General features: G+C 40.4%; 3 protein-coding genes and 1 long non-coding RNA gene across 5 annotated transcripts; 1 reads left to right on the top strand and 3 right to left on the bottom strand.

Annotated features, from left to right (window-relative positions):
• Positions 1–1637: 1637 nt before the first annotated feature.
• LOC113468261 lies at positions 1638–3084 on the top strand (the record flags this gene model as incomplete). Its single annotated transcript, XM_026825026.1, has 3 exons — positions 1638–2017; positions 2540–2576; positions 2978–3084. Coding segments are annotated over 3 exons (524 nt in total), but the record flags the coding sequence as incomplete, so codon positions are not given.
• Positions 3085–4360: 1276 nt separating this feature from the next.
• Positions 4361–7052, bottom strand: LOC103511211. 2 transcript variants are annotated; one of them, XM_026824976.1, is made up of 4 exons: positions 6281–7052; positions 5720–6034; positions 5074–5318; positions 4361–4576 (listed from the first exon to the last, which is right to left on the bottom strand). In XM_026824976.1, exons 1-4 carry the CDS (start codon positions 6759–6761, stop codon positions 4385–4387), a joined length of 1233 nt encoding a protein of 410 aa, XP_026680777.1. In that variant the 5' UTR covers positions 6762–7052; the 3' UTR covers positions 4361–4384. The 2 variants fall into 2 exon arrangements, with proteins under 2 accessions (XP_026680777.1, XP_026680772.1); XM_026824971.1 differs by having other exon boundaries at positions 5720–7052.
• A 2217-nt stretch (positions 7053–9269) lies between these two features.
• Positions 9270–20764, bottom strand: LOC103511202 (protein mesh-like). Its single transcript, XM_026825024.1, has 7 exons — positions 20621–20764; positions 19564–19732; positions 18390–18501; positions 17619–17764; positions 10311–10504; positions 9772–9917; positions 9270–9384 (listed from the first exon to the last, which is right to left on the bottom strand). The coding sequence occupies exons 2-7, from the start codon at positions 19589–19591 to the stop codon at positions 9270–9272; spliced, it is 741 nt and encodes a 246-aa protein (XP_026680825.1). The 5' UTR covers positions 19592–19732; positions 20621–20764.
• LOC113468213 lies at positions 12319–13427 on the bottom strand. The gene is made up of 2 exons (XR_003392054.1): positions 13301–13427; positions 12319–12461 (listed from the first exon to the last, which is right to left on the bottom strand). It is a non-coding gene; the product is annotated as an uncharacterized LOC113468213 (long non-coding RNA).
• Positions 20765–21576: the final 812 nt, after the last annotated feature.

The raw sequence follows: 21576 nt of genomic DNA, 5'->3' as shown, positions 1-21576 counted from the left end.
CGTTCCTTAATCCCCCGTATAGACAGAACTATGGTAAGAAAAACACTTTTCATTTGTGATCCACATTATATTTTTCCCGACCTATCGGAATTACTTAATCTTACCTTCTAAATCTGTGTCCATACCGACACACATTCGACCGCCGTCACATCGAGGTGAGTCTATGTTGTCGGGGCAGTGTGGACGGTTTCAGTCATCGATCGACGGCCGTCGACTGTGTGTGGACACAGCTTTAGGGGTTGCAAATGATGTCGGTCGATGGACTTCGGTCGACTAGTGACGACGCACCTCTACTTTAACTGAATGTTGTCCTCTGCGCAACCTTAACTTAATTTTGTCCTCCACGCAAGGGTAAAGACAATAAAGTCAGCAGCAAGAGACCTGTGTGCAAGCAGTGACTTTTAATTTATGCATTAAAGGCCGCTTTTCCTCAAAACAAGGTACCTGATTCCTTTTTCCAGGGCCCACTAGCAATCGTTACGCCCCGGCCACATTCAGACAATAAAGTCAGCAGCAAGAGACCTGTGTGCAAGCAGTGACTTTTAATTTATGCATTAAAGGCCGCTTTTCCTCAAAACAAGGTATCTGATTCCTTTTTCCAGGAAAAATAGAATGCAAAATACAATGAGCAATAATAATATTCATTGTTATCATTGATAAATAATGTAATAATTACGTACATAATACGTAGATAGCTGTTGCTTGTATTGATGTTTACTCAGATTAATTGATGTAAACATAATATTATGAGTATTCGGAGGTGGAGGTAGATGTCTGATAGAGATTTTCAACTAATCAGACCATGATTACGTTTGCAAACTAGCCCGAATGAGTCATTCCATTTCAAATATTTATTTTACAAAACACATTTGATCATAAGATTATCAAAATAGAATGCAAAATACAATGAGCAATAATAATATTCATTGTTATCATTGATAAATAATGTAATAATTACGTACATAATACGTAGAATACGTAGATAGCTGTTGCTTGTGTTGATGTTTACTCAGATTAATTGATGTAAACATAATATTATGAGCGACATGGACTTATTTGCTTTATTGCAACATGATACCCACATTATACTTGTAATCAATGCACAATCGTTATTGTATATTACGTAATATAGGCTAAAAACACAGTGGAGCGGAGACCATAGAGAGAAAAGCTCTATGCTCTATCTACCTAAGCTCTCGGCACCACTCTGTTTTTAGTCTTGGACAGCGGTTACACTTGATCCGATTTCTAGTCTTATGTTATCGAATTTCCCAAGACTAGAACTCGGAACCAATTCAACCTCAGCCTAGTTTTTTGTTAACGAGTGGTACCTCAGCGTTAAATAGTGATCAATCTGCGCTAACGAATGACAAAGCCGTGGTAATTAGTGACAAAGCAGTGGTAAATAGTGATAACTCAGTGGTGCATCATAAAGCAGTGTTAAATAATGATAAATCTGCGTTAACAAATGACAAAGAAGTGTTAACAAGTGACAAAGTCCACAGGTTCACACATAGTGGACCGGCCATCCATCGACATCGATCTATGTCGGCTGACACGTCCACACTGCCTCGACAACATAGTTCCATGTCATCGATCAATGGCCGGTCGACTATGTGTGGATGCACCTTAAGAAGAGTCTTTTTTGTTAACGAGTGGTACCTCAGCGTTAAATAGTGATCAATCTGCGCTAACGAATGACAAAGCCGTGGTAATTAGTGACAAAGCATCAGTGGTAAATAGTGATAACTCAGTGGTGCATAATAAAGCAGTTGTAAATAATGATAAATCTGCGTTAACAAATGACAAAGAAGTGTTAACAAGTGACAAGTGCCCCGTCATCAGTCCTGCAGATCACCAATGTGATCACGATTTCGACTTCCATACTCACCTGCTAAGCAACGTCTCCAATGAGCGACTGATCCGAGTCAAGAAACAAATCTATACACCGCCCTATCAGACGAACAGGAATGGATATCAACCAAGCTATAATTCGGCTAATCAGCAGTCCAATCAGATTTCGTTCCTTAATCCCCCGTATAGACAGAACTATGGTAAGAAAAACACTTTTCATTTGTGATCCACATTATATTTTTCCCAACCTATCGAAATTACTTAATCTTACCTTCTAAATCTGTGTCCATACCGACACACATTCGACCGCCGTCGCATCGAGGTGAGTCTACATATGTTGTCGGGGCAGTGTGGACGGTTTCGGCCGTCGACTGTGTGTGGACACAGCTTTAGGGGTTGCAGACGATGTCGGTCGATGGACATCGGTCGACTAGTGACGACGCACCTCTACTTTAACGGAATGTTGTCCTCTGCGCAACCTTAACTTAATTTTGTCCTCCACGCAAGGGTAGAGACAATAAAGTCAGCAGCAAGAGACCTGTGTGCAAGCAGTGACTTTTAATTTATGCATGAAAGGCCGCTTTTCCTGATTCCTTTTTCCAGGGAAATCTATACACCGCCCTATCAGACGAACAGGAATGGATATCAACCAAGCTATAATTCGGCTAATCAGCAGTCCAATCAGATTTCGTTTCTAAATCCCCCGTATAGACAGAACTATGGTAAGAAAAACACTTTTCATTTGTGATCCACATTGTATTTTTCCCAACCTATCGGAATCACTTAATCTTACCTTCTAAATCTGTGTCCATACCGACACACATTCGACCGCCGTCGCATCGAGGACGGTTTCAGTCATCGATCGACGGCAGTCGACTGTGTGTGGACAAAGCTTTAGGAGTTGCAAATGATGTCGGTCGATGGACTTCGGTCGACTAGTGACGACGCACCTCTACTTTAACTGAATGTTGTCCTCTGCGCAACCTTAACTTAATTTTGTCCTCCACGCAAGGGTAAAGACAATAAAGTCAGCAGCAAGAGACCTGTGTGCAAGCAGTGACTTTTAATTTATGCATTAAAGGCCGCTTTTCCTCAAAACAAGGTACCTGATTCCTTTTTCCAGGGCCCACTAGCAATCGTTACGCCCCGGCCACATTAAACGACTGTTCCACGTTCCAAGAACGAAACATTAAAGTACATCCAACTTTGAAAGTGGCGAATGGGTGCTGAAAACCTTAGAGGTCAGTTGGATTCAACAAATGAGCAAGTTTCTCATGTAGGTAGGTATACAAGATAGCTCAACTAACCATTCAGACTGCGAATCACACTTTACTATTTTAGGGGTGTTGAGGTTTTTTTGGTAATTTGTAAACTCGCACAAAAATGTAAACACATTAAATTTTTTGACACTGGATACAACACGCTGACGAAACGAGACTAACTCGTAAAAGATGACAAAATAAGACGTAGGGGAGCAGAGCACATGAATATTTTCGTGTTACTGCTACCATGTTGGCGGAGATATGAGAACACGGCTCTGTGGAGATACACATATACTTTACATAAAGATATCACGGAGATACACATGACTTTACATAAAGGCATTATTTTTAAACAGAAATCATATACATTTCTTATTCTCTGAAGATGAAATTCCCTTCCTTAATGTTTGATGTTATTTGTTGTGCCCTGTCCATGTGATATTCAATGACTTGTGTCCTGGAGTCCTGGGATCTTGAGGGGATAGGGATATAGCACATCAAGTAGTGATAAAAGTTGATAACAAACCTACACAAAGTAGGTATAATATTGCAGTTGGTAGATTTGTGCCCATATGAGTCCATATGCCGACCATTCCAGTACAGTTATTTACACTAGGGCGAAAAATATTCATGGAAACATAAACCTCAATTAATAACCAGCCAATATTATAGCAACAAAAAAACGAGATTTAACCAAAGGTCATGGGTTACAGTATGAAATAGGAAATAGTTATACAGCGTCTTACTCCTCGTTGGTTTTGTTAAACCGAAAAAAAAAAAAAAAAAAAAAAAAAAAAAAATCGGAATAGGTACATACAATATGTATAGAAAAATAGCTGTGAAACAAACCTCTATTTTTGATCAGCGCAGCTCGAACGACGTTACCTGCTACATAAATGATAAGGTTTGAACGTTTGAAGAGAAGAAAGAATGCCTCGGGAAAAACAACAAAAACTGTCTAGCTAGGGGACATTAAACAGAGAGTAGACTAGCATAGCGTCTGGCTGTGCAACTATACATAAACAGGGAGAAGAACAGCTAACGCTAACCAACCTAGCTAGCTGATAGTTTCAAAGGGTTCTCTCTGTTTGAAAAGAAAAAGCACAAGTCCCCACAATCACACGATGCGATGGTTGACTGCGGTTCAGGACGATCCAAATAAACATGGCTAGAGACCATCACCCTGATGTATGGCTGATAAAGGAGATATTTTCTCGGCTATAGCTAAAGTTGCTACAACAACAAAAACAACACCACCTTTTTTCTTCTCACCTGAAATACACCCCAGGGGTTCGCTGGTCGATATCCGTAGTTCGAATGGACCCAATTCGACACTTGCTGTAGAAGATCCCAATGAAGGACGGATCATTCTTCTTCGGCCAATCCTTGTTGGGAAATGATAACGGATAGGTGAAATGATCCGGGGGGTCACTAAACTCTAGATACCCGTGTCTCGAAACCTGGCAACATTGAAGATCAATGGGTTAATGTCAAATAATTAGGAGGTCAGTCGGTTATAGGGCAGACAAGGGTCAATGGTTTAATGTTAAAAGGCATCACCGTTTGACAGATTCATTCTCAATTTCAATTTGGGCATGTCTGCTCTCTTCCATCTAATTACTACGAAGGTATCGAAATGAACATTGGACATGAAGTATGCTATGTGAGGTAAGAAGCCCAATTTAGGAGGCTTTTTACGGAAAAAAGTAAAAATACCTAGGTGGCGAAACACTTCATCAAAATCGGACTAGAGCTATGTCCACACTACCTCGATAACATAGATTCACCTCGTCGATCGACGGCCGTCGACTATGTGGGGAACTGTGGACACAGCTTACCAGTGCTCAACCACTACTTGTTCTTGGTAAAAGTAGAGCCACCGACTGAATAGACCTACGTCAGACGTCACTGCAACTTGATTAGAGATTTTGTGACATTCCCTCTAACAACTACCTACCCTGGTATAGTTGAACCGAAACCCGAAGAACGGGAGTTGAAAGTTGAAGTTCTTGTGTATCTGCGGACTCGAATTGTGAATGTCCTTCTGGTAGTCCCCCTCATTGTCGTCACCGCCCCTGTCGAAGAACCAGTACAGGAACTCGGCCCTGATCTCACGGAGGCGGCCCTCGGAAATAACGTAGTAGTCATTGTACAGGCCTCCTGATCTAAATGTGGCCGGGGCGTAACGATTGCTAGTGGGTCCTGGAAAAAGGAATCAGATACCTTGTTTTGAGGAAAAGCGGCCTTTAATGCATAAATTAAAAGTCACTGCTTGCACACAGGTCTCTTGCTGCTGACTTTATTGTCTTTACCCTTGCGTGGAGGACAAAATTAAGTTAAGGTTGCGCAGAGGACAACATTCAGTTAAAGTAGAGGTGCGTCGTCACTAGTCGACCGAAGTCCATCGACCGACATCATTTGCAACTCCTAAAGCTTTGTCCACACACAGTCGACTGCCGTCGATCGATGACTGAAACCGTCCTCGATGCGACGGCGGTCGAATGTGTGTCGGTATGGACACAGATTTAGAAGGTAAGATTAAGTAATTTCGATAGGTTGGGAAAAATATAATGTGGATCACAAATGAAAAGTGTTTTTCTTACCATAGTTCTGTCTATACGGGGGATTTAGAAACGAAATCTGATTGGACTGCTGATTAGCCGAATTATAGCTTGGTTGATATCCATTCCTGTTCGTCTGATAGGGCGGTGTATAGATTTGTTTCTTGACTCGGATCAGTCGCTCATTGGAGACGTTGCTTAGCAGGTGAGTATGGAAGTCGAAATCGTGATCACATTGGTGATCTGCAGGACTGAAGACGGGGCACCTGTCACTTGTTAACACTTCTTTGTCATTTGTTAACGCAGATTTATCATTATTTAACACTGCTTTATTATGCACCACTGAGTTATCACTATTTGCCACTGCTTTGTCACTAATTACCACGGATTTTTCATTCGTTAGCGCAGATTGATCACTATTTAACGCTGAGGTACCACTCGTTGACAAAAAATTGTCGTCCGTTAACACTGATTTGTTACTTTTTAACGCTGTCGTGTTAATCGTCGATTTGTCATTATTTACCGCTGACTTGTCACTTTTGAACACTAAGTTGTCATTATTGAAGACTGCATTGTCACTATTTAACAAAGAATTGTCACTATTTACCACTGCTTTGTCACTAATTACCACGGCTTTGTCATTCGTTAGCGCAGATTGATCACTATTTAACGCTGAGGTACCACTCGTTAACAAAAAATTGTCGTCCGTTAACACTGATTTGTTACTTTTTAACGCTGTCGTGTTAATCGTCGATTTGTCATTATTTAACGCTGACTTGTCACTTTTGAACACTAAGCTGTCATTATTGAAGACTGAATTTTCACTATTTAACAAAGAATTTTCACTTATTAACACTGCACTGTCACTATTTGACACTGAGGTAGAGGTGGCGGTGTCCAAAACGGAGATCAAAAGCAGTGCGACAAACATGTGAGTTTTGAAAATACCGTTTATCCCGCTTAGTTTATGACGTTTGAACTTGGTATTCACCCTCGTTTGGGGTTTGATCATTGGGTTTGGCCTCCTCAATTTATTGGGTTTAAAAATGGAGCTTATCCTTTTTAATTTGTTAGAGTTAGACATGTTAGATGACAGCTTGGTTTTGATATTCAAAGGAGAACTTTTGATTCAGGAATAGTCCAAATATGTTTACTCAAAACGCGAAAGGAAGAACGGGCTGATTGATAGACATTGCTGATTTTTTGTAGGATTTTTAATCTGTCTTGATTCCTACATTCTCATTGTCGATGTTTTTAGTTGCGTATGTCGACACAAAATTGATTTTAAAAGTTAAAAAACAGAATTATTTTATGTAGTTCAGCTTCAATAAAATTAATTAGCACACCAAACAAAAGTAGTCACTTCACCAGAAATCTTGAAATCAGCTTCAACAAAATTAATAAATTAATTAGAACACCAAACAAAAGTAGTCACTTCACTAGAAATCTTGAAACACCACGAGGCGCGAATTTTTTTGGGACACAGGGATATTTCCAACAAAGTTCCTAAAAAAGTAATTCACTTTCCTCAAAAGGTCGTTGAAAAAAATCTTCCTTCAAAAGAAAAACATGCACAAAAAGAGGTTATTGGCACGCGAAATATCTAGCAAAAAATAATAAAAAAAAAGATAGGTATATCCAAATCTAAATCATGCGGTGTAAAAAAACACAAAATAATTCTCGTAAATTACAGGTACTTCCAGGTATTCTCATTAGTACTGGAAAACATCCGCTTATCTTTCTCGCGCGATATATCCTGCCTATATCCAATAATACAGAACACAAAATAATTCTCGTAAATTACAGGTACTTCCAGGTATTCTCATTAGTACTGGAAAACATCCGCTTATCTTTCTCGCGCGATATACCTATCCTGCCTATATCTAATAATACAGTTTCCAACAAAGTTCCTAAAAAAGTAATTCACTTTCCTCAAAAGGTCGTTGAAAAAAATCTTCCTTCAAAAGAAAAACATGCACAAAAAAAGGTTATTGGCACGCGAAATATCTAGCAAAAAATAATAAAAAAAAGATAGGTATATCCAAATCTAAATCATGCGGTGTAAAAAAACACAAAATAATTCTCGTAAATTACAGGTACTTCCAGGTATTCTCATTAGTACTGGAAAACATCCGCTATCCGCTTATCTTTCTCGCGCGATATATCCTGCCTATATCTAATAACACAGAGTTCTTATCTTTCACACAATTTTAGGCTGAATTCTCTACCTGACATATCTTGAGACAGGGGATACAGCTTGGGTGAAGCTAAGTCTCCACTCCACTTGCGCGGCGTCATGTGGTATTTTGTAGATCGGCAATGGCCAAGGGCTGGTATGATTAAGGACCTTTCTTTTAACCTTTTAAAAATCGGTTAGCGGAAACTTTGAGTCAGACTGAGAGCCTCGATTGGAGACTTTAGACAAAAACGGAAATTCGGGACAAAACGCCCCAAAATGAAAAACTGAACGGGACGCCGGGACACCCCCTGAAATTCGGGACTGTCCGGCCAATTCGGGACGTTTGGCAAGCCTACATATATGTCACCAGTTTCGATAAACGTTGTCCCAATTTCACAAATCTTCTAGTCTGAGCAGCAAAGTTCACCCAATGACTTCGGTCGATTAATTTCACGGTACTTGTGCAGAAGTCACGTCCGTGGAATATTGCTACCAAAGGAACTGGCACAAACGAGCAGTGATCAGTGTTATTATAGGGTTAGGTAAACGCAAGAAGGAGTTTTCACAATTAGAGCAGTGATTAGTGTTATTATAGGGTTAGGTTAAATACAAAAAGGAGCTTTTCTTTTCCGCGGACGTGACTTCTGCATAATCGCCTTCGTCCTGTGTGACCCAATGATCCATGTTAGGCCGCGGCCACTCACGCTCCGACGGTCAGACAGATCTAGGTTTGTCCGACCACCGAAACCTATAAGACCGGAACGCGTATGGCGGTAAAAGCTTCGAACTCCACTCTTCAGAGCGTCCGAGAGACTTGGAACTCGAAAGCTCTTTCCGCCACGGCGCCACAAACTTTCCGAAGCTGTCAGTTGACACATCTAGGTTGACCACACCTAAGTCTGCCCGACAGTTTTGGAGCGCGAGTGGTCGGACTCATCTATCGATTTGAGTTTTTGCATTTCAAATTGGTTTTCTAGAGGCATTTTACATTTTGCATTTCAAATTGGTTTTCAAAAGCATTTTGCACATCTCTGACTATCATGTCTCACGTCACGTGACCTGTAGTGACGTAGGTACTTAATAGTAACGTGTTTCTACCTTTCGAAGCGATTCCAATTTCTAGAAGGTAAAACGTAACTTACCGAAAACGTAACTTCCACATTTCCAGAGGATATTTTTTTAACTTTGTAGATTTCAAAATTTCAAATTGGCGCGTAAAGAAATGAAACGTACCTAGGTACCGAAAAAAAACTTGTTCAATTTGGCAACACTGACAACACGGCAACATTGCAGCGGGCAAGTTGGCAACGCTGTAAACATTTTTAAAATTTTGCTTATTTATTTATTTATTTTACAGAATACAGATTTTACACGTATCGAAATGGGATTTGTGATTTTGTGATAAGATCTGGATCAATAAGTGATCCACTCGTCACATAAAATTTCTTCCCACTTGTTGGAATCGAACTGGCGTCTCCACTGAGGAGCAAAGTACCAACCCAATGGAATGGGCTTACTCCAGAGTACCCTGGGAAATGGAAATCATGAGACTTAAACATAATATGTACAAAGAAGATAGCTTGGTGCCTCTACTTTTGTTCATGAGGCTGGAAAAATACTCTTTACCACTGAATAGAGAAGATTCTTGAAAGATTTTTTAAGAGGTTGTTTTAAAGAGAGAAATGTACAAACGTACATAATTGATAACTGCTGAGGTCTTCGTCAGAAAAGCGAAGAGAGAAGAAATACAAGATGGGAGAAAGCTAGTTGCTCCGAATACAAACCTTATCTGTTTAGGATAAAATCCGCCCCGGGCGGGAACCCGTAACCTAGCGCTTACAAGGCAGACGCGCGCCACCCTGCAAGCTAACTAGGCCGGCTTGAGTGAAATAATGCTAGCGAGAGATTGACTTACGGGGATACAGTAAGGCCAGCATATTGTACAGGATTGGTCAGGTTGATATGAACAAATCCGAACCGAATATCATGCATATTCCAGTTGTATCTTGTTCTATATGCTGATGGAGCTATTGTATAGGACCCAGAATTGGCTACTCCTTCCTGGAACAAAGAGAAGAGAAAATTCTCAATTTGGATCTAGAATTTCCTGGTTCTAAATCAAAACATTGCATAAAATTCAGTGGATTCTTCTAATAGGGGAACAACATTTGTGACAAGCATTCGAGCTTAGTATAAAAACAACCCCGACCCAAAGTTGTGACATTGCCAAAAAATAAATAGAACATCCCTAAAGGGAATCTGGCCAAAAAGCCCTTCGAGAGGAAATTCAACTTCAGATCTGGATGATCAAACCGAAATGTAGAACATTATTGGTTACCGCTATATGTTTTTGGATACTGACGGACGGATGAAACGTTGAAGTCAATTTTCTAGGTCTTCTCAGTCATGGGTGGGTCACCCAGTCAAGCAATAGCCAGGCTGGACGTTGCTTACCTCTAGTATATCAATGTAGACTAGTTCAGGTTGTATGGTAGTCTCTCTATATCCATACAGAGATATACTGACTGGTGTATTGAGGTTAGAGGTGAGGTTGTATTTATCCCAAGTTATTTTAATTTCCTCTGGGTAGCGCTCGTGTACGGCGTCCGTCTCGAAGTAAATACGCTCAGTAGCCGTGGCAGGGGTTTCTGAGGAGAATAGAACAGATGAGAATAGAATAGAATATTTTATGATTTTACTACCCATTTGTCCTGTTCTTCACTAAGAAGAATCGCTTTGCACTATCAGTAAGAACTAACAGGGATAGCACGTTGAATGTGCCACTTCGTAATGCCAATAGATCACTAAAGTTATGCAGCGTTGTGCGTTGTTGGTATGAGGATGACTAACATAAATAATTATGGGTTATCACGTAATCTTGGCTTTTCTCGGCCGGGCTGAGGTTCATGTGAGGAGGCGGGTAGCTTGTCGACGAATAGAAGGTTAAATCAAACAAACTAATCAGCAATCCATTTATTTACAGCTCCTCCATCGGTATTTTCACGCCAAGTGTGCTTTTTCAGACTTGACTCGTAAATGGGTTTACACTTTAAAAAAAAGTCCTTTTTCAACTTGTTGTCCAAAGTTTCCACTTACCCACAAAGTATTTGCCCTTCCAGTTGTACTGTCCTTCGCCGATCTTGATATCGAATATAACGTAACCCTCGGCCATGAGGAATGGTTGCACACAGATAGCGCGGTTCCTATCCACTACAGTTCCCACTACGTCCACTATGTCAAATCTAGTGGAGAGAGAGAGAGAGAGAGAGGGAGAGAAAGAGAGAGATATTAGTAGGTAGTGGTTTAGTGGAAAGATTGGAAAGGTAGAACTTACTCGGGAAAGGGGCATATTGATTCCCAAATTCGTTGAAAAAATTGCTCACCTTTAGTGGAAAGATTGGAAAGGTAGAACTTACTCGGGAAAGGGGCATATTGATTCCCAAATTCGTTGAAAAAATTGCTCACCAAGAATCATTAAAATTGGACAAAATGAGGTCAGTCGGTTATAGGGCAGACAAGGGTCAATGGTTTAATGTTAAAAGGCATCACCGTTTGACAGATTCATTCTCAATTTCAATTTGGGCATGTCTGCTCTCTTCCATCTAATTACTACGAAGGTATCGAAATGAACATTGGACATGAAGTATGCTATGTGAGGTAAGAAGCCCAATTTAGGCGAACACGATTTGGGAAGCAGGTAGGGCGAAACCTTGCGTTTTATTTGTTTCGCCAGAACTCCCGAAAGATTAATTCGATTTTGGTTAAATTTGACGTCCAAGTTTAACACAGAAAGAGCTAGCTTTTCAAGTGAAACACTAGCCACTATCTTCAAGTCTAATATACTATCAACCTGCCTCGGTGGTGTAGTGGTCAAGGCGCTTGACTGTTAAACAGGAGGGCGTGGGTTCAATCCCAGCCGAGGTATGGAATTTTATCCTCAATATAAAAGAGAATTTGACCACAATAATAGTAGTAGCCTACTGCTGGAGTAAAGGGACTTTTCAGTCCTATGCGAGCAGTATAAATCCCACAATAATAGTAGTAGCCTACTGCTGGAGTAAAGGGACTTTTCAGTCCTATGCGAGCAGTATAAATAAGCACTTTTTTGTTTTATTATTATTATTTCCCATTTCTACATCTCTTTTTCCTCTCCGAAGCTCCTCCACTGCTGATCAAACTGTAGCACCATACTATCTTGTTATCTGTTGTTTACTTAACGTTACCTCTATCTATGTGATGACAGGAAATATAGTTCACTGAGTCATACTAAGCATATATGTATATTGGGAAGCTATGATTGTAAGACTGAGAGTGACAAATTCTTAGCTGTTTATTGACAATCAATGAATCATGGATCAACCAGAAAATTGGTAATCATAATGGCTTTAACTGACAACACCACCTTTTTTCTTCTCACCTGAAATACACCCCAGGGGTTCGCTGGTCGATATCCGTAGTTCGAATGGACCCAATTCGACACTTGCTGTAGAAGATCCCAATGAAGGACGGATCATTCTTCTTCGGCCAATCCTTGTTGGGAAATGATAACGGATAGGTGAAATGATCCGGGGGGTCACTAAACTCTAGATACCCGTGTCTCGAAACCTGGCAACATTGAAGATGAAGGACGGATCATTCTTCTTCGGCCAATCCTTGTTGGGAAATGATAACGGATAGGTGAAATGATCCGGGGGGTCACTAAACTCTAAATACCCGTGTCTCGAAACCTGGCAACATTGAAGATCAATCAATGGGTTAATGTCAAATAATTAGGAGGTCAGTCGGTTATAGGGCAGACAAGGGTCAATGGTTTAATGTTAAAAGGCATCACCGTTTGACAGATTCATTCTCAATTTCAATTGGGGCATGTGTCTGCTCTCTTCCATCTAATTAGGTACTACGAAGGGATCGAAATGTATGCTATGTGAGGTAAGAGGCCCAATTTAGGAGGCTTTTTACGGAAAAAAGTAAAAATACCTAGGTGGCGAAACACCTCATCAAAATCGGACTAGAGCTGTGTCCACACTACGTCGATAACATAGATTCATCTCGTCGATCGACGGCCGTTGACTATGTGTGGAACTGTGGACACAGCTTACCAGTGCTCAACCACTACTTGTTCTTGGTAAAAGTAGAGCCACCGACTGAATAGATCTACGTCAGACGTCACTGCAACTTGATTAGGGGAAAAAAGTAAAAATACCTAGGTGGCGAAACACTTCATCAAAATCGGACTAGAGCTATGTCCACACTACCTCGATAACATAGATTCACCTCGTCGATCGACGGCCGTCGACTATGTGGGGAACTGTGGACACAGCTTACCAGTGCTCAACCACTACTTGTTCTTGGTAAAAGTAGAGCCACCGACTGAATAGACCTACGTCAGACGTCACTGCAACTTGATTAGAGATTTTGTGACATTCCCTCTAACAACTACCTACCCTGGTATAGTTGAACCGAAACCCGAAGAACGGGAGTTGAAAGTTGAAGTTCTTGTGTATCTGCGGACTCGAATTGTGAATGTCCTTCTGGTAGTCCCCCTCATTGTCGTCACCGCCCCTGTCGAAGAACCAGACGAACCACAAATTTTCGTGTGCTTTCTTAGCTCATATTTTGGTGTTCATTCTTCCAACTCATATTCCAATCCTCTTGAGGACAATTCGAAGAGATGAGATGCATTCCTAAAAGCAGCTTTACACTTCACATCAAAACAAAAATGACATCACAAGAACTTTGCGAAGTGCGAAGTTTAGTATGGAACTGGTTGCAATCGCAGAGAAAAGGCAAGATATGAAGAGCCTGATGTGACGTTACCAGTTAAAACAATACCCCCCACAAGAAAGTCCTACAAATTTTGCGGCACCCTAAACATAAATCCTTGCAAATCGGTTTTTATGAAGTACATAGATATTATGTCTGTAGATATAGCTGCTCCACAAACGCTAATTGCCATATAGCTAGGTACCTAATTATAGGTACGAAACTATTGGCAGGTGTACATAGGTAAGTAGGTAGTTTGGGTAACTACCAATTCAACTCAAACGCAGTTAAATGCCTCCAGGCTGTTCCTATAATTATTGGACAGATTGAATAATGAAACTAACACGTGTAACCTAAAACCCACTAAAGTCCGTTTCCTGTAGCTTGAGAATTTTAGCAAGATAGTGTACCAAGGATACTGGCAGCATTGGATGACGAAAAGGGACTTTTGCTGAAAATATTTCCAAAGGTCATGTCACCAGTTCCGATAAACGCTGTCCCAAATTCACAAATCTTCTAGTCTGAGCAGCAAAGTTCACCCAATGACTTCGGTCAATTGATTTCACGGTACTTGTGCAGAAGTCACGTCCGTGGAATATTGCTACCAAAGGAACTTGCACAAACGAGCAGTGACCAGTGTTATTATAGGGTTAGGTTAAACACAAGAAGGAGTTTTCACAATTAGAGCAGTGATTAGTGTTATTATAGGGTTAGGTTAAATACAAAAAGGAGCTTTTCTTTTCCGCGGACGTGACTTCTGTATAATTACCGTCCTTCGTCCTGTGTGACCCAATGACCCATGTTAGGCCGCGGCCACTCACGCTCCGACGGTCAGACAGACCTAGGCCACCGAAACCTATAGGACCGGAACGTGTATGGCGGTAAAAGCTTCGAACTCCACTCCTCAGAGCGTCTGAGAGACTTGGAACTCGAAAGCTCTTTCCGCCACAAACTTTCCGGAGCTGTCAGTTGACAGATCTAGGTTGAACAGCCCGACGCCCCGACAGTTTTGGAGTGCGAGTGGTCGGACTCATCTATCGATTTGAGCGTCAGCGGTAGTGAAAGTGAACGAAAGACAGAGAGTGACAGTGGTAGTGAAAGGTCTGGGCGAGAGACTGGTTGCCCAGACTCCCATGTCTCTAGAACCTACTGACTACTGGGTTCTGGGGTACTGTTATGACAATTAATATTAATGCTAGCACTGCTATCATTACTCGTGCTGTTATTGTTTGGGCGAGTTTTAGCAACTACAAAAAGTATTATTATTATTATTTTTTTTTTAAAGCTAAAGATCGAAACTGATTTTGATTGATGTCTGGCAAAAAAATTTAGCTTGAAATGTGTCCTATGAAAATCTGCCTTGGAAGCGCTAGGTTGCGGGTTCGATTGCCGTGGTGAACTTTTTCCTAAACAGATAAGGTTTGTCCTCGGAACGGCTGGCTTTCTCCTATCCTCTCCTCCTCCTCTAAGTTCGGGACGATAATATAATAATGCCTCTTTGCCAGCCTAGTTATAGCTTGGTTGATAGCGCGCTTGTCTTGTCTTGTAAGCGTTAGGTCGCGGATAGAACCTACTGACTACTGGGTTCTGGGGTACTGTTATGACAATTAATATTAATGCTAGCACTGCTATCATTACTCGTGCTGTTATTGCTTGGGCGAGTTTTAGCAACAACAAAAAGTATTTTTTTTTAAGCTTAAGATCGAAACTGATTTTGATTGATGTCTTACAAAAAAATTTAGCTTGAAATGTGTCCTATGAAAATCTGCCTTGGAAGCGCTAGGTTGCGGGTTCGATTGCCATCATGGTGAACTTTTTCCTAAACAGATAAGGTTTGTCCTCGGAACGGCTGGCTTTCTCCTATCCTCTTCTCCTCCTCTTCGATTTCGGGACGATATAATGCCTCTTTGCCAGCCTAGTTCTTGGTTGATAGCGCGCTTGTCTTGTAAGCGTTAGGTCGCGGGTTCGATTCACGCCCGGGGCGAACTTTATCCTAATCTGATAGGGGTTTTTCCTTGGAACGGCTGAATTTCACCCATCCTTTCTTCCTTCTCTTCGATTTCCGGATGATTTCAATTCTGTCGGTTGCAGAGTAGATGTACTTGAACCATCGTCGGTTACATAATTGGTTTGACAGAAAAGGGGGAAAAATCCGACCTTCCAGAAATGGACAAGGAAAAGAGAGCTGTGTTCGCTAAAATTGACCCGTGTTATTGATTCAAGCCTGCAGTGTTTGGCATAATAATAATTATAGCTCAGTTCTCAGTTGTCAGTCTTCATATAACGCTTGCATCATCTGAACAAGAATCATTCCATCTTGTACCGTTCTGACTGAACTCTCGTGTATTTTAGAGTCGGATTTTTTGTTTTATCTGAGTTTTCATTACATTCTGATTTTCTGTTTTTGTGTCCAGAAAAGTTTCAGAGGTGAAAATGCCCAGCCCCTGTTGTGGAACTGGTGATAGTAAGTAGAAAATAATAAATTAATTTTATCGACTTATAACCTACCTATTTTTGTTTATTTGTATTTTTTATTTATTTCCTAGCCGAAATACTTAAGACATGACCAGTATGATTCCAGTCCAGTTAGACAAAATTTACTTCTGTGCTACAAATCCAATTGAAATTGATCAACCAACTGGACTGGGATTTCATGGGACACTGGTTTTTATCTGAGGCTAATACCTAGTTTGACTGCCTACCTACTTTCTGGTGTATTGTAGTTTCCGAAAATTTGTAGACCTCTGAGCATGTGTGAAAAGTTTGGGTGCCATGCTCAACAAATATTTCAATTTGAACCTGTAGTACTTGAACCATCGTCGGTTACATAATTGGTTTGACAGAAAAGGGGGAAAAATCCGACCTTCCAGAAATGGACAAGGAAAAGAGAGCTATGTTTGCTAAAATTGACCCGTGTTATTGATTCAAGCCTGCAGTGTTTGGCATACCTAATAATAATTATAGCTCAGTTGTCAGTCTTCATATAACGCTTGCATCATCTGAACAAAATCATTTCATCTTGTACGGTTCTGAGTTGAACAAGAATCATTCCATCTTGTACCGTTCTGACTGAACTCTCGTGTATTTTAGAGTCTGACTTTTTGTTTTATCTGAGTTTTCATTACATTCTGATTTTCTGTTTTTGTGTCCAGAAAAGTTTCAGAGGTGAAAATGCCCGGCCCCTGTTGTGGAACTGGTGATAGTAAGTAGAAAATAATAAATTAATTTTATCGACTTATAACCTACCTAATTTTGTTTATTTGTATTTTTTATTTATTTTCTAGCCGAAATCCGTCGCTTCGCTCCGGATAACCGGATTTCTGGAAGCGACGGATTTCTGCTAGTAAATCCTTAAGACATGACCGTTCATGTCACTCATCCATTTAGTGGTCTTGCTCGGCGTAGCTTAACAAAAACGAACTGAAAATAGCCTATAACCTTCACGGGAGTGCAAGCAATAAGTTGACAAAGTTTCATAGCAATCGGATGAGCGGTTTGGCCAGGCATAAAGTTCGAACAAACAAACAAACAAACAAACACACACATTATATTTTTATAGATTATTTTTAGATTATTTTTTTATTTATATAAAAAAGAGGAAAAAAGAGCAAAAATAAGTTCATAATAATACCTATTGAGGGGCAGGATGTAAAAAGTCAGAAATCGACCTCTGCCCTTTTTGCGTACCTAATACTTTTTTTTCGACGCGAAATTTTGTTCTCTACACTACACGACAGCTAATAGCTCACATAATAGAGGTCCAGGTTTCAATGCCTGACAGGGTCAATATTTTTTCAACAAAAACGCTCTGTCCCTAACGGTTTCATAAAAAAATACATAGTAGAAGGTTAAATCAAACAAACTAATCAGCAATCCATTTATTTACAGCTCCTCCATCGGTATTTTCACGCCAAGTGTGCTTTTTCAGATTTGACTCATAAATGGGTTTACACTTAAAAAAAGTCCTTTTTCAACTTGTTGTCCAAAGTTTCCACTTACCCACGAAGTATTTGCCCTTCCAGTTGTACTGTCCTTCGCCGATCTTGATATCGAATATAACATAACCCTCCGCCATAAGGAATGGCTGCACACAGATAGCGCGGTTCCTATCCACTACAGTTCCCACTACATCCACTATGTCAAATGAGAGAGAGAGAGAGAGAGAGAGAGAGAGAGAGAGAGAGAGAGAGAGAAATTAGTATTGGTTTAGTGGATCTTTGGAATTCACTTGGAAAGGACCAATCGATTCTCAAATTTGTTTGTCATCAGCCCTCAATCAGCCCTAGGGTGATCGCTTTTGGGCTGACATTTAGTTTTGGCGACAATTTTTTTTACGAGTGGATGCCGTTCGCACTCAACCTTTGCTATTTCTCTAGCAAGGAAAATTTCAGGCATTAACACCTACATAGGTACTCAACGCTAAATTGTTTGCCATGATTTTGCCTCAAACCACCAAAACCTACAGGATTTCTATCTGCTAAGAAACCATCTAAACAGTCTAAATCAAAAAGGGTTGCTAACTGATCGGTGCAATGACTATGAAGTTGGACAAAATATTCCAAAGTAAGAGGAATTTCAATTGTATCAAGCCGAATACTCGTCACAGAAATGTTGTTCCGCGATTAACACCTAGGTACAATACATACTCTACGCTGAAACGTACAACATGGCTTGGCCTCAAATCACCAAAACCAACAGGGTCGCTAACTGCTAACAAACTATCTAAACAAAAATGGGTTGCTAACTGATTTAAAACGACCATGAACTTACTTGCATCGAATCTTCATGTTGGGTTCAAAGCAGGGTCCGGTTATATTAACCACTGTACCTCCCAGCATATTACCACTCTCTGGTGCAAACACTAGTGGTAAGTTAGCTCCAGCTGAAAACAAGAAGTTGTGACTCTTCTTAAGGTGCATCCACACATAGTCGACCGGCCATTGATCGATGACATGGAACTATGTTGTCGAGGCAGTGTGGACGTGTCAGCCGACATAGATCGATGTCGATGGATGGCCGGTCCACTATGTGTGAACCTGTGGACACACCGCTAGGCTGAGGTTGAATTGGTTCCGAGTTCTAGTCTTGGGAAATTCGATAACATAAGACTAGAAATCGGATCAAGTGTAACCGCTGTCCAAGACTAAAAACAGAGTGGTGCCGAGAGCTTAGGTAGATAGAGCATAGAGCTTTTCTCTATGGTCTCCGCTCCACTGTGTTTTTAGCCTATATTACGTAATATACAATAACGATTGTGCATTGATTACAAGTATAATGTGGGTATCATGTTGCAATAAAGCAAATAAGTCCATGTCGCTCATAATATTATGTTTACATCAATTAATCTGAGTAAACATCAACACAAGCAACAGCTATCTACGTATTCTACGTATTATGTACGTAATTATTACATTATTTATCAATGATAACAATGAATATTATTATTGCTCATTGTATTTTGCATTCTATTTTGATAATCTTATGATCAAATGTGTTTTGTAAAATAAATATTTGAAATGGAATGACTCATTCGGGCTAGTTTGCAAACGTAATCATGGTCTGATTAGTTGAAAATCTCTATCAGACATCTACCTCCGAATCTCCGATGAATCTTTGGCAACCAGCCAGAGGCTGGCAGATTGTTTATGTATGTTTTTTTAAAAATATATAATCTCTTCTTCTTCTAAGCAACGTTGTACGATACCAATCAGTCGAACAAGTTATTATTCTATGAGTTGATTTTATTGAGATGTAATTGGTGGTTGGTGTCCGGAATGGGTGACCATCTGGGTAATCGCGTACTGGCTTTTCCTGGCCCTCCTCAGACTGGGTGAGATGAAAAGGTGGGTAGCCCATCACCAAATGAACTAATGAAGTCTAAACTCCCGTCACTAAAAACCAAAAGTTGTACAATGACGTCAAATCCCTAGAATCAGGTACATACCGACATCTTTGTTGCAAGTTCCCAGCATAATATTCTCATCAATACGGAAGATATGTCTCCCAGGAAACCCATTAGCCCATCCTCTACCCACCAGATCTCTAATGGTAGAACGTTGAGAATACGGATAGTACTCGTAGCTACGGGTGCCATTGCCGGCGTTGAAGCCAACCTGGAACCAAAGAGGTAACATTATCAGGAAAGGAAGTAGGCCGCAAACGACTTATGGCCGAACCTTACCTGAGAGGTAACACGTGCAGTGTCAAGGGTTTTCTTTGACTTCACCCATTTGATTTACACATGTCAGTATTTCTTAACTCTGGATTGACTGAAAACTCTCTGTAGTAAGATGGGGTAATACTGTCCGTAGTGTTAAAGGGCCTTGAACGTGAGAAAAAATTACTATTAGTTCTGTGAACTGTTGAACTCAATCAGAACCAGTTTTAAAGAACACTCAAATAAGCATCATTCAATAGGATAAGGAAAGTCGTGTGATGTTCACACCAGTGAGAAAATGTGAAAAAAATCCCGCAAAAACCAGTTTTTTTTGGTTTTTTGGCTTTATGGTTTTCTGGACAAAATTTGCACCACCATTTTCGTGATCCTGGTAAAAAGACCTTTAATTTGATATATAGGTCGACCAGGTTTGGATAAGTCCTTCTATGGGGACAGACTGACTGACTGACCGACAGAAGACACCGAAGCGAATACAATAGTCCGTCCACTATACCTTTTATTATTAGTAATAATAAAGGAAGGACGGACTAAAAACGTCTTTCATAGACCCTTGAGTCCCCTGACCCTATAGAGTCCAAAATCAAATGAGCAATAGTAAATAATTAATCGCCTTTTGACAAAATTCTTCAAAAGCGGGCGAACCATCTGGAAGCTATACTATACACTATACATATGGTGAAACAAACAATAAAAGGATAGCTCGTCTCTAAAGGGGATTTAGCTAAAAATCTTCAAAGGGTACTTTGAACTTCAAAGTACCCTCTTTCGCCCAATGACTGATTTAACTTATACATAAAAGCTATGTACATCCCTATTTACTTACATAGGCTGGTACCCCTCCTTCTCCTCCTGTGGTATCACCCCCGGCCTCAGTATGTGATGTCCATTGTATTTCAGCATAGTTGAATATGGCATACGAGTACACTTCGTCTGTAGCTAGAACTAGCTGAAATGTATTGGTCTGAAAGAAGAGAGGATAGTATTATTTATTTTGGATTTTGGAAGATTTATATTGGGCCCGATTGGCACTATTGATATCGGTTCAATTGAAATATTTGCAATCGAAAAATGAGTACAAATTTTTGTCGATGGTGGGATTCGAACCCGGGACCTTCTGCATGGCAAGCAAGCGCGATACCACTGGACCAACCGTGCCCCCATAATTTCCTCTTTTGTTAACTAAGGGTAAGGTATCCAAGTACATAATTATTATGTACACAGTTACACAACTACTGATATATAGATTTACTTGTATGTCCTCTTTTGAAGAAACCTTGCACAGAGTTAGACCTTTTGCATGCTAATGACAAGGCCAACCAGACATTCCAGACCGCTCTTTTCTGGATGTACATTTTGTTGGACGAGCTGAACATGGAAGCATAGTAAAGCAAACTAAAAGTAAGTACCTAGGTACTGATAGACGGAGATATGCCAAAGTCTTACCTGGGAGCTCCAGTACGCACACAATGTCTGGCTCCCTTGTTGTAGAAACAGTTTGGATTCAAGTCTATGTCACAGTCGTAGTCAGGAAGAAATCGGCCTTTGTCCGCCAGCGCCTGTTCTAGGGTACACGGACATTGAGATATCTAAGGGGAGTGGAAAATTGGAAATAAGGATTAATTTCGGTTCTTTATTAGGTACTTAATTCTAATAAATGTCCTTTTACTCTAATTAATTCTAATAAATGTCCCTTTACTTTAATTAATTCTAATAAATGTCCTTTTACTTTAGTAATGGTACCACATATTCCTAACGTCCCGTCCTATTCAACTCGTAGAA

Source organism: Diaphorina citri, unplaced genomic scaffold (genome assembly GCF_000475195.1).
Source record: "Diaphorina citri unplaced genomic scaffold, Diaci psyllid genome assembly version 1.1 scaffold30, whole genome shotgun sequence".
NCBI classification, from domain to species: domain Eukaryota; kingdom Metazoa; phylum Arthropoda; class Insecta; order Hemiptera; family Psyllidae; genus Diaphorina; species Diaphorina citri.
Note: the sequence above shows the minus strand (reverse complement) of the source record. Positions and strands in the feature narration are given on the sequence as shown.

Bases quoted from the DNA above. Each gene is read 5' to 3' on its own strand.
- LOC103511211 (XM_026824971.1), bottom strand. From the start codon at position 6,761: ATGTCTAACTCTAACAAATTAAAAAGGATAAGCTCCATTTTTAAACCC. The intron at 5,319-5,719 runs GTAAGAAAAACA...TCCTTTTTCCAG, and splicing joins CCCGTATAGACAGAACTATG to GACCCACTAGCAATCGTTAC. The intron at 4,577-5,073 runs GTAGGTAGTTGT...CAATGTTGCCAG, and splicing joins TTCGGTTCAACTATACCAGG to GTTTCGAGACACGGGTATCT.
- LOC103511202 (XM_026825024.1), bottom strand. From the start codon at position 19,591: ATGCTGGGAACTTGCAACAAAGATGTCG. The intron at 17,765-18,389 runs GTAAGTTCATGG...TCTCTCTCTCTC, and splicing joins AACATGAAGATTCGATGCAA to ATTTGACATAGTGGATGTAG. The intron at 9,385-9,771 runs GTAAGTCAATCT...TCCATTTCCCAG, and splicing joins GCTGGCCTTACTGTATCCCC to GGTACTCTGGAGTAAGCCCA.